General features: G+C 42.0%; 1 protein-coding gene across 1 annotated transcript in view; it reads left to right on the top strand.

Annotated features, from left to right (window-relative positions):
• Positions 1-12,355, top strand: part of LOC106595568 (thyrotropin-releasing hormone-degrading ectoenzyme) — a 449,769-nt gene that overhangs the window by 334,272 nt on the left and 103,142 nt on the right. Inside the window, exon 9 of the mRNA XM_045700210.1 lies at positions 10,462-10,649. Within this exon, the coding sequence (XP_045556166.1) occupies positions 10,462-10,649 (188 nt within the window). The remainder of the gene's footprint in view (positions 1-10,461; positions 10,650-12,355) is intronic.

Below are 12,355 nucleotides of genomic sequence, written 5' to 3'. Positions count from 1 at the left end.
AGACATGATGTCCCAGATGTGCTCAATTGGATTCAGGTCTGGGGAACGGGCGGGCCAGTCCATAGCATCAATGCCTTCCTCTTGCAGGAACTGCTGACACACTCCAGCCACATGAGGTCTAGCATTGTCTTGCATTAGGAGGAACCCAGGGCCAACCGCACCAGCATATGGTCTCACAAGGGGTCTGAGGATCTCATCTCGGTACCCAATGGCAGTCAGGCTACCTCTGGCGAGCACATGGAGGGCTGTGCGGCCCCCCAAAGAAATGCCACCCCACACCATGACTGACCCACCGCCAAACCGGTCATGCTGGAGGATGTTGCAGGCAGCAGAACGTTCTCCACGGCGTCTCCAGACTCTGTCACGTCTGTCACGTGCTCAGTGTGAACCTGCTTTCATCTGTGAAGAGCACAGGGCGCCAGTGGCGAATTTGCCAATCTTTGTGTTCTCTGGCAAATGCCAAACGTCCTACACGGTGTTGGGCTGTAAGCACAACCCCCACCTGTGGACGTCGGGCCCTCACACCACCCTCATGGAGTCTGTTTCTGACCGTTTGAGCAGACACATGCACATTTGTGGCCTGCTGGAGGTCATTTTGCAGGGCTCTGGCAGTGCTCCTCCTGCTCCTCCTTGCACAAAGGCGGAGGTAGCGGTCCTGCTGCTGGGTTGTTGCCCTCCTACGGCCTCCTCCACGTCTCCTGATGTACTGGCCTGTCTCCTGGTAGCGCCTCCATGCTCTGGACACTACGCTGACAGACACAGCAAACCTTCTTGCCACAGCTCACATTGATGTGCCATCCTGGATGAGTTGCACTACCTGAGCCACTTGTGTGGGTTGTAGACTCCGTCTCATGCTACCACTAGAGTGAAAGCACCACCAGCATTCAAAAGTGACCAAAACATCAGCCAGGAAGCATAGGAACTGAGAAGTGGTCTGTGGTCCCCACCTGCACATCCACTCCTTTATTGGGGGTTGTCTTGCTAATTGCCTATAATTTCCACCTGTTGTCTATTCCATTTGCACAACAGCATGTGACATTTATTGTCAATCAGTGTTGCTTCCTAAGTGGACAGTTTGATTTCACAGAAGTGTGATTGACTTGGAGTTACATTGTGTTGTTTAAGTGTTCCCTTTATTTTTTTGAGCAGTGTATATATAGATATCGTTCCATTCCTGCATTGCTAACAGGTGTGTTTTATTTTTGATGCATTACCTCTGTGCCTGACCAAACAAAGCTCAGGACCTGGGTTCTGCCTGGTAAATAACAGAGAGTCAGGACCTGGGTTCTGCCTGGTAAATAACAGAGAGTCAGGACATGGGTTCTGCCTGGTAAATAACAGAGAGTCAGGACCTGGGTTCTGTCTGGTAAATAACAGAGAGTCAGGACCTGGGTTCTGCCTGGTAAATAACAGAGAGTCAGGACCTGGGTTCTGCCTGGTAAATAACAGAGAGTCAGGACCTGGGTTCTGCCTGGTAAATAACAGAGAGTCAGGACCTGGGTTCTGTCTGGTAAATAACAGAGAGTCAGGACCTGGGTTCTGCCTGGTAAATAACAGAGAGTCAGGACCTGGGTTCTGCCTGGTAAATAACAGAGAGTCAGGACCTGGGTTCTGTCTGGTAAATAACAGTCGTATTGCTTTGTGCTGCTATCCACATCACTGGAATCTGCATGACACACATTTGACTGCCTTTCCATCAGTCACGTTGAATTGTTGAGGTGGGAGTCCTTGTTGTCAAAGCATTCAATCTGACCATGAAGGACCAAGCAGCCTCAGTTCTCTCCTCACACCTCCACTACTGTAATGAGATCTGTAGACAAAGCCCTGGGAGCTGAACTCAATGGTTATAATACATCATTTAGAACTACAACGATGTGCAATACTTGGCAATTTGAAACGTACTCTCTGCCGAGATCTCTTGCAACATGCAGCCCAGATATTTCACTGTTGTTGTCACCACTTCAATCACCCATTGTATCCCTATGAATAGGTAATGATCTGTCTGTCTACCCCTATAGGGGTAAGTACTGGAAGCACTAAAGACATGAGATAGGCAAACCTTTGACTGATAAAGAGGATTTCACTTCTCACTTACTCTGTTTGTCCCATTGACACATCTACGCGTCATCAATCGTCTGTGACGGCCAATTAATTCAATGAACGCTGATATTCACAGCTTTCCGTCGGGCTATTCATGAGAACCAATTTGCATCAGTAATCTGCCATGTGAAGCGGGCACAAAGCCTTTTGTGAAGGGAAGCCCAGGATCACTGGCAGCATGGCTGGTCTATCCTGGCTTACTCCCCCTGTCAATATGTCTCAGAGGATACAGAAAGTGTGTTTGTTTGTGTTTGTGTGTTCAAAGCCATGATCAACAGTCCCGCTTTAAATGACGTATAGCTTATAATAGGCTTCATAAAGCCTTCATAAACACAACATAAACGTGTCACAAATGATCTATAACCGTATCTCATGCTCTATAAAGACTTCATAAATGTGGCGTAACTGTGTGACATAACCACCAATGTCAAATGTGACATAATCCCCTATGTCAAATAAATCTGTGCTTTATAAAGGATGGCAGAAGCACTGCTTCATAAAGGCTCATATAAATCATATGAAGGCTTCACAAAGCATTATAACATTGTCATGCATCTTGGTAGAGAATTGCAGCACCGGGATAGTGGGTTCGGTTGTCATGACTACCCATACATAAAAATGTATACGCGTATGACTGAAAGTTGCTTTGGATAAAAGCGGCTGGTAAATTGTATAAATTAAATTATATTACTGTAAAGCATTTCTAGGATGACCCAACCTTATTCCCTCCTGGATGCATAGCCAATATTGGACCTGACCTCAACTTCCCCCAAAATGCCGTGGTGCAGGATGACACATTCTAAAGTGCAGTCATACACAGCAAAAAAAAGTGATACTGCCTTTTAAATTCAGTATTTTTTTCTCCAAATTCCGTTTTCTCTGTTTTGTTTTTCCAGGTTTCGGATTTCCCCCATTTTCCTCACACGTTTGTAATAGAAAAACAACAAAATGTGATTTTCTGTGTTTACAACAATGCTTGAACCACGTCAGGGAATGACTTTTGAGTTCTCTAAGAAACATAGATTTTTGAGTGTAGTTGGCCTTTAATTCAGTCCGCTTGCCCTGCACTGTGTTGTTTGGTTAGCGGTGTTTCTGTAGCGCTGTAAGTTCGCAAATCAAATACTCATTTGTGGTGCCACTGTAGCATTAACAAAATGTCCTAGTTAGTTAAGCTATATTTTATTGTAATTTAAATTAATTTGTAGTAGTTACGTGTTGAGTTAGATTACATACTGTAACTACCACAATCGTTATTTCAAATAATTTCAGACTTCACTAACTAGCTACGTTAGATACAGCCATGTCTCAAAGTCATATCATGAGTTTTGTAAATGAAAGATGAATATAGTACGAATCGAATGGAGTTTCCCATTTCCCCATTCAGAGTATTTCTGGTGCAAGCACAATTTGGCCCAGCGTCGTCTGGGGCAGGGGAAGGTTGGGCCGGGGTAGGGCGTCATTGTAAATAAGAATTTGTTCTTAACTAACTTGTCTAGTTAAATAAATTATAAATAAATAAAATAATAAAGCACAGAAATGCCTTTTTCCAGATGGTGTGACAAAGGCATTTCCTCACAGACCTGCTAACTTTCTTTGTGGTTACTTTTAAAGTTGGAACCAACCCTTCAGTACCTCCAGCAGGCAGAGAGGCACGAACCATTTGTACGCCAGCTCAGGGAAAAGCTACGTTATTCAGAGCCCTGTGTACTGTTCGATGTCATTTTTGAAACTTAATGTTTTGATATTGTTTTAAAAATGTTAAAATGTTTACCAAAGTGGTCTGACTTGAAAGTAAGTTACTGTAGAGTGTGAGAGGGATTTAAATGGGTTGATAGACATGCGAAGCGTGTGTGTGTGTGTGTGTGTGTGTGTGTGTGTGTGTGTGTGTGTGTGTGTGTGTGTGTGTGTGTGTGTGTGTGTGTGTGTGTGTGTGTGTGTGTGTGTGTGTGTGTGTGTGTGTGTGTGTGTGTCAGAACCAAGATGATTTGGACTAGTCCAACCTGAGACTACCTCACCAGGTATTCCTCCTCTGTTCCTATGGCGACCAGTGCTTGATTACAACCTGTTACAATGGCGCCAACATTTTAATGGCTAATCTTTCAGTGGGGGAATGTGTCAAAGACCTGACTGGGAAATAAGGGAGAGCAGCACACCCTAGGAGCTCAGATGCAAAAATGTAATGTCCAACGTTTCGACAGCCAAGCTGTCTTCATCAGGGTATGATCAACTGGGCCCAGCACCACGCGGTGTGGCTCGTTATATTGTTGTGTTTGTGTACTGAGGAACATGTAACTTGCGTCCGGAAGAAAGCCACTGTCAATGTCCTTAGGTTGGTGGCTTTCATCACGGTCAGTGTTTCTTTGTGTATCGTCGTCTCCAGGCTATTGGACACACAGCACATAAAAGCCTGGCATACCAACCATTCAGAGTTGGCCTTAGTGGGAGGGACCATAGAATTATATGGGAGTGACCTCACTGAGTAAAGTATGTGTCATCCTTTGCTAGCAAAAACATTCCGTCTGGTCGTCACTATTTAACACAGCCACAAAGTTATAATTATGGCTAAACATTTCCACAATTTAACCCTAACTAATCAAGGCCACATTTGATGTGTTGGGCCAACAGATGTTCGGTGCATTTGGCCAGGAAGTGTCTGGGAATGAGATTAGGTGTAATGTGATTAATGTGACTTCACTTTAGAGAGTGTTGGAATCCTGCAGCACAACATGTCACCCTTTATAAAGCATGTTTTTATCATATTCACCATAGTGGGTTATGTCACATTTGACATTGGTGATTATGTCGCAAAGTTGTGCCACATTTGTGAACCCTTTATAAAGCATGACATATGGTTATAGATGCTCTGTAACAAACGCATTTATGTAGTCCTCATGAAGGCATTATGAAGGCCTTTATAAACTGAACTTCCTTTAAAGCGGGAGCTGAAATATCACGTCTTGTTTTAGATACTGAGAGGAAGGATGGCTAATTTCCAGATAATTACAAGTACCGGTGCTTCATCTGAATAGAGAACTTGTCAAACTATGACAGGTTTACACGACATTATTCTCACAGATGGATGATGACAAATCTAAAAGATCTTCTGATCACGTCAATTATTGCCCTGGCAAGCGCTGTGAAGCAATTATGTATCATTATTGCCAATTTCCCCCCCAAAAAAGCTTTATTCTGCTAATCTAGTCATCCTAAAGCAGGTGTAGCATGAACAAAATGTCCTATTTGGAAAGCAGACTGAATTGACAGAGGCAATACTAATACTAATAATCCCTTGTATTTAACGCATGGTCCTTGGTGGCGCTGGATTACAGATCAAGGATTAGAGATTACGCGACACTGAACAAACTCTATTATTATAGTCTGACCAACACAGGTGAAGATATAGAAGCTGAGTTTACTATTCAGGGTCACGATCACCTCACTAACACACACACACACACACACACACACACACACACACACACACACACACACACACACACACACACACACACACACACACACACACACACACACACACACACACACAGCTGTGTAACATCAGACCTCATCAGATTGCTACAGTGTTTACATGGAGTCCACATGGGAATGGCTGAGTTAGAGACTGATTCACTTGTTGATGAGCTGACTGGTTACCTGCTGACTAATCAAACAATATATTGACTAAATGGACATCAGGGATCAATCCCAATTGGGATCATTTAAATTCCAGTCATTTCAATCATTGAATTGCAGTACTATGGGGCAATTCCATTTCAAATTTAACTGGCAGGAATTGAATTGGAATTGACCCCTCTGATGGACATAAAAGTACCTGAGCAAAAATGCAATTACTTGATCGTTTGACTGACTGACTGACTGACTGACTGACTGACTGCTGACTGAATGGCTGACTGAATGACTGGCTGACTGAATGACTGGCTGGTTGACAGAATGGCTGACTGACTAAATTATAGTACTGCTAGTAATGACAGACTGAATGATAGTACTAGATGGTGGCAACAGACATGGTCGTCCTGTTTGTAGCTCCTAGCCAACTTTACAGTATATTGTATTTTTTTTCTGTGTTATTTCTTACATTATTTGCTCAGAACATTTCTTGCATAATTACCTACAGCCGTAAATAACTTTTAGATCGGCGGTCACTCACCAGCATTTAGATCAGAAATTCAATTTACCTGTATTGGATCCTTTGTTTAAACTCCCTGAGGCAGTTCCATTCATCCTGGGTGCTGCTCCAAGACACCGTCGCTGCAGAAGAAGAACAAGGAGAGGGCTTTTAGTCAGACTCAGGAGGCGTGCATACCATCCATCGCTTCCGGGTGTATTATTGGCCTGCGTTCCGTCTCTGTACAATAAAGCAGACGAGGATCTCCTTCCAGAGAAACATCAGGGACTGTAACGTACTCTGTTTTATGGAATCATGGCTCTCTCCAGATATACAGTCCCCATACAGTCAGCCTGTGGGGTTCTCCATATATCACGCGGACAGGAAGAAAGAACTCTCCTGGGAAAAGAAAAGGTGGAGTTTTATGTTTCATGATTAACTACTCATGGTGGTAATGTACAGGAACGCAGGTCCTTTTGTTCTCCTGATCTGGAATACATCACCATCAAATGGCGACCTCATTACCTCCCGAGATAATTTTCTTTGGTCATCTTCACGACCGTGTATGTTCCCCCCCAAGCCAACACTGCTATGGCTCTCAAAGAACTACACTGATAAATGGAAACCACATATCCTGAAGCCGCATTGACTGTAGCTGGGGACTTTAATACAAGAAATCGTAGAAAAAAGCATCCAAAGTTCTATCAACCAATCTCCTGTGCTACTTCCCCTTCTGGGGCGGCTACACGGCCCTCCCCCGCCCTACCTTCAGCAAATCAGATCACGCCTCCATTTTGCTCCTCCCCTCCTATTGGCAGAAATTTTAACAGGAAGGACCCATTGTAAGGACTGTCAAACGTTGGTGTGACCAATCAAAAACTATGCCTTCAAGAAAGTTGTGATCACATGGACTGGGAAATGTTTGTGTTGCCTCAGAAAATAATATCAATGTATACACTGACTGAGTTCATCAGGAAGTCCATAGAGGATGTTGTTCCCACTGTGATGATTACAATTTATCCAAACCATAAACCATGGAAAGATGACATCATTTGCGCAAACCTGAAAGTACAAACCAATGCAATTTGACTTGGAACATGGACGTGTACAAACCGACCAGCTATGCCCTCTGTAACGCAATCAAACAGGCAAAACGACAGTACATGGACAAAGTGGAGTCGCAATTCAATGACTCAGTCACGAGACATATGTGGCAGGGACTCCAGACAATCAAGGTTGATAAAGGGAAAACCAGCCACGTCGCGGACACCGACACCTCGCCTCCCGACAAGCTAAACACCTTCATATGTACAGTATATAGGCTTTTCTATTAATGTATATACTCTCCATACTGTCTATTTCACACCATTATATACATCAGTATCAGTGGAGGCTAATGAGGGGAAGACGGCTCATAATAACGACTGGAATGGAGCGAATGGAATGGCATCAAACACATGGAAACCATGGAAACCATGTGTTTGATGTATTTGATACCACTCCACATATTCATATTCTGCTCCAGCCATTATCTGGATCGACGTATACGACAGTGTGTTCCAGTTCCCGCCAATATCCAGAAACTTCACACAGCCATTGAAGAGGAGTGGGACAACATTCCACAGGCCACAATCAACAGCCTGATCAACTCTATTCAAAGATGTGTTGCTCTGCATGTGGTAAATGGTGGCCACACCAGATACTGGCTGGTTTTATAATCCATGGCCCTACCTTTTCTTTAGGATGCATATACAGTGCCTCCGGAAAGTAATCAGACCCCTTGACTTTTTCCACATTTTGTTACGTTACAGCCTTATTCTAAAATGGATAAAAATATAAAATCCTCAGCAATCCATACTGAATATCCTATAATGACAAAGCGACCGTGTAGACCGTCATTGTAAATAAGAATTTGTTCTTAACATACTTGCCTAGTTAAATAAAGGTTAATTAAAATACAAAATAAAAACTCTCAGACCATGAGAAACAAGATTCTCTGGTCTGATGAAACCAAGATTGAAGTCTTTGGCCTGAAAACCTGTAGCGTCATACCCAAGAAGAATTGATGCTTCAAGAAAGTAATGATTAAAGGGTCTGAATACTTGTGTAAATGTGATTTTTTTATTTATTTTATTTTTAATACATTTGCAAAAATGTCTAAAAAACAGTTTTTGCTTTGTCATTATGTAGTTATTGTGTGTAGATTTTTTTTAATATACATTTTAGGATAAGGCTGTAACGTAACAAAATGTGGAAAAAGTCAAGGGGGTTTGAATACTTTCCAGTCATCTGAAATCCACAGATTATGGTCTAATGAATTTATTTCAATTGACTGATTTTCTTATATGAGCAGTAGCTCAGTAAATTCTTTGAAATTGTTGCATGTTACGTTTATATTTTTGTCCAGTGACTTTGGCTCGTTCGGATATTTCTTAGCTATGTATTACTGTACTGTTGGAGCTAAAAACACAAGCATTATATATTACTGTACTGTTGGAGCTATAAACACAAGCATTAGGTATTATTGTACTTTTGGAGCTATAAACACAAGCATTAGGTATTACTGTACTGTTGGAGCTATAAACACAAGCATTAGGTATTATTGTACTGTTGGAGCTATAAACACAAGCATTAGGTATTACTGTACTGTTGGAGCTAGAAACACAAGCATTATGTATTACTGTACTGTTGGAGCTAGAAACACAAGCATTATGTATTACTGTACTGTTGGAGCTAGAAACACAAGCATTATATATTACTGTACTGTTGGAGCTATAAACACAAGCATTATATATTACTGTACTGTTGGAGCTAGAAACACAAGCATTATATATTACTGTACTGTTGGAGCTATAAACACAAGCATTATATATTACTGTACTGTTGGAGCTAGAAACACAAGCATTATATATTACTGTACTGTTGGAGCTATAAACACAAGCATTATATATTACTATACTGTTGGAGCTAGAAACACAAGCATTAGGTATTACTGTACTGTTGGAGCTATAAACACAAGCATTATATATTACTATACTGTTGGAGCTATAAACATAAGCATTAGGTATTACTGTACTGTTGGAGCTATAAACACAAGCATTAGGTTTTACTGTACTGTTGGAGCTATAAACACAAGCATTATATATTACTGTGCTGTTGGAGCTAGAAACACAAGCATTAGGTATTACTGTACTGTTGAAGCTAGAAACACAAGCATTATATATTACTGTACTGTTGGAGCTAGAAACACAAGCATTATATATTACTGTACTGTTGGAGCTAGAAACACAAGCATTATGTATTACTGTACTGTTGGAGCTAGAAACACAAGCATTATATATTACTGTACTGTTGGAGCTAGAAACACAAGCATTATGTATTACTGTACTGTTGGAGCTATAAACACAAGCATTATATATTACTGTACTGTTGGAGCTAGAAACACAAGCATTATGTATTACTGTACTGTTGGAGCTAGAAACACAAGCATTATATGTTACTGTACTGTTGGAGCTAGAAACACAAGCATTAGGTATTACTGTACTGTTGGAGCTAGAAACACAAGCATTATATATTACTGTACTGTTGGAGCTATAAACATAAGCATTAGGTATTACTGTACTGTTGGAGCTATAAACACAAGCATTATATATTACTTTGCTGTTGGAGCTATAAACACAAGCATTATATATTACTGTACTGTTGGAGCTATAAACACAAGCATTATATATTACTGTACTGTTGGAGCTAGAAACACAAGCATTATATATTACTGTACTGTTGGAGCTATAAACACAAGCATTAGATATTACTGTACTGTTGGAGCTAGAAACACAAGCATTATGTATTACTGTACTGTTGGAGCTATAAACACAAGCATTATGTATTACTGTACTGTTGGAGCTAGAAACACAAGCATTATGTATTACTGTACTGTTGGAGCTAGAAACACAAGCATTATATATTACTGTACTGTTGGAGCTATAAACACAAGCATTATATATTACTGTACTGTTGGAGCTAGAAACACAAGCATTAGGTATTATTGTACTTTTGGAGCTAGAAACACAAGCATTATGTATTACTGTACTGTTGGAGCTAGAAACACAAGCATTATATGGATATCTGTAAGATATGTGTAAGTGACCAATAACATTTGATTTGATTTGACCGACAGACCAATGTCTGACTGATTAAATGGTTAATTGGTTAATTGATTCCTCATATCCCCCCAGGCCATGCAGAAGGAAGGGAAGGACATCAACATTAAGGAGGTGATGGACTGCTGGACCCTCCAGATGGGTTATCCTGTTGTGACCATCAGTAAGAACTACAGTCTGGACCACAGCGTCACCATCACACAGGAACACTTTGTCTACGACAGGGACGCCAAGATCAGAGACCCTGACATTTTCAACAGAAGGTAGGTACTGTCAGCTGAGGACTGCAGACTTTTTTATTTGGGTTTTTAACCCTTCTTTATATTATTATTGTTATTATTATTATTATTTTATTGGTCTCACTTCCACAACAACAAAGAGTGCAAAGCGAGAAGCTAATACCATGTATGAAGAAACTAGTCTTCTCCTGTCCACACAGTGGAGGTAACAGACAGCTAGTCTTCTCCTGTCCACACAGTGGAGGTAACAGACAGCTAGTCTTCTCCTGTCCACACAGTGGATGTAACAGACAGTTAGTCTTCTCCTGTCCACACAGTGGAGGTAACAGACAGCTAGTCTTCTCCTGTCCACACAGTGGAGGTAACAGACAGTTAGTCTTCTCCTGTCCACACAGTGGAGGTAACAGACAGCTAGTCTTCTCCTGTCCACACAGTGGAGGTAACAGACAGCTAGTCTTCTCCTGTCCACACAGTGGCGGTAACAGACAGTTAGTCTTCTCCTGTCCACACAGTGGAGGTAACAGACAGCTAGTCTTCTCCTGTCCACACAGTGGAGGTAACAGACAACTAGTCTTCTCCTGTCCACACAGTGGAGGTAACAGACAACTAGTCTTCTCCTGTCCACACAGTGGAGGTAACAGACAACTAGTCTTCTCCTGTCCACACAGTGGAGGTAACAGACAACTAGTCTTCTCCTGTCCACACAGTGGAGGTAACAGACAACTAGTCTTCTCCTGTCCACACAGTGGAGGTAACAGACAACTAGTCTTCTCCTGTCCACACAGTGGAGGTAACAGACAACTAGTCTTCTCCTGTCCACACAGTGGAGGTAACAGACAACTAGTCTTCTCCTGTCCACACAGTGGAGGTAACAGACAGCTGCCGATCAGGTCTACTGTATTACTAAACTGTTCTCGCCCAGATGATCTCTCTCTCTCTTTCTCTTTTGTTGTAAATATGTATATACTATTGTTAAAGTTTGTATTGTTTCATTTGCATGTTTTATTCACACCTGCAATGTCGGAGCTCGCAGCTGAAGAATTTCACTGTACCCTGCAACTACATCTGGGTCCCTGTGCATGTGACTAATAAAACCCAATCTAATATCTCTCTCTCGCTTATGCAGAGCTGTGTTCAGAAGGGTAGAGCTGTATTCATTAGGGTAGAGCTGTGCTCAGAAGGGTAGAGCTGTGTTCAGAAGGGTAAAGCTGTATTCATTAGGGTAGAGCTGTGTTCAGAAGAGTAGAGCTGTGTTCAGAAGGGTAGAGCTGTGTTCAGAAGGCTAGAGCTGTGTTCAGAAGGGTAGAGCTGTGTTCAGAAGGATAGAGCTGTATTCATTAGGGTAGAGCTGTGTTCAGAAGAGTAGAGCTGTGTTCAGAAGGGTAAAGCTGTATTCATTAGGGTAGAGCTGTGTTCAGAAGAGTAGAGCTGTGTTCAGAAGGGTAGAGCTGTGTTCAGAAGGGTAGAGCTGTGTTCAGAAGGGTAGAGCTGTGCTCAGAAGGGTAGAGCTGTGTTCAGAAGGGTAGAGCTGTGCTCAGAAGGGTAGAGCTGTGTTCAGAAGGGTAGAGCTGTGTTCAGAAGGATAGAGCTGTGCTCAGAAGGACAGAGCTGTGTTCAGAAGAGTAGAGCTGTGTTCAGAAGGATAGAGCTGTATTCATTAGGGTAGAGCTGTGTTCAGAAGAGTAGAGCTGTGTTCAGAAGGGTAGAGCTGTGTTCAGAAGAGTAGAGCT

This window comes from Salmo salar, chromosome ssa17, assembly GCF_905237065.1.
Source record: "Salmo salar chromosome ssa17, Ssal_v3.1, whole genome shotgun sequence".
Lineage (NCBI taxonomy): Eukaryota > Metazoa > Chordata > Actinopteri > Salmoniformes > Salmonidae > Salmo > Salmo salar.
Note: the sequence above shows the minus strand (reverse complement) of the source record. Positions and strands in the feature narration are given on the sequence as shown.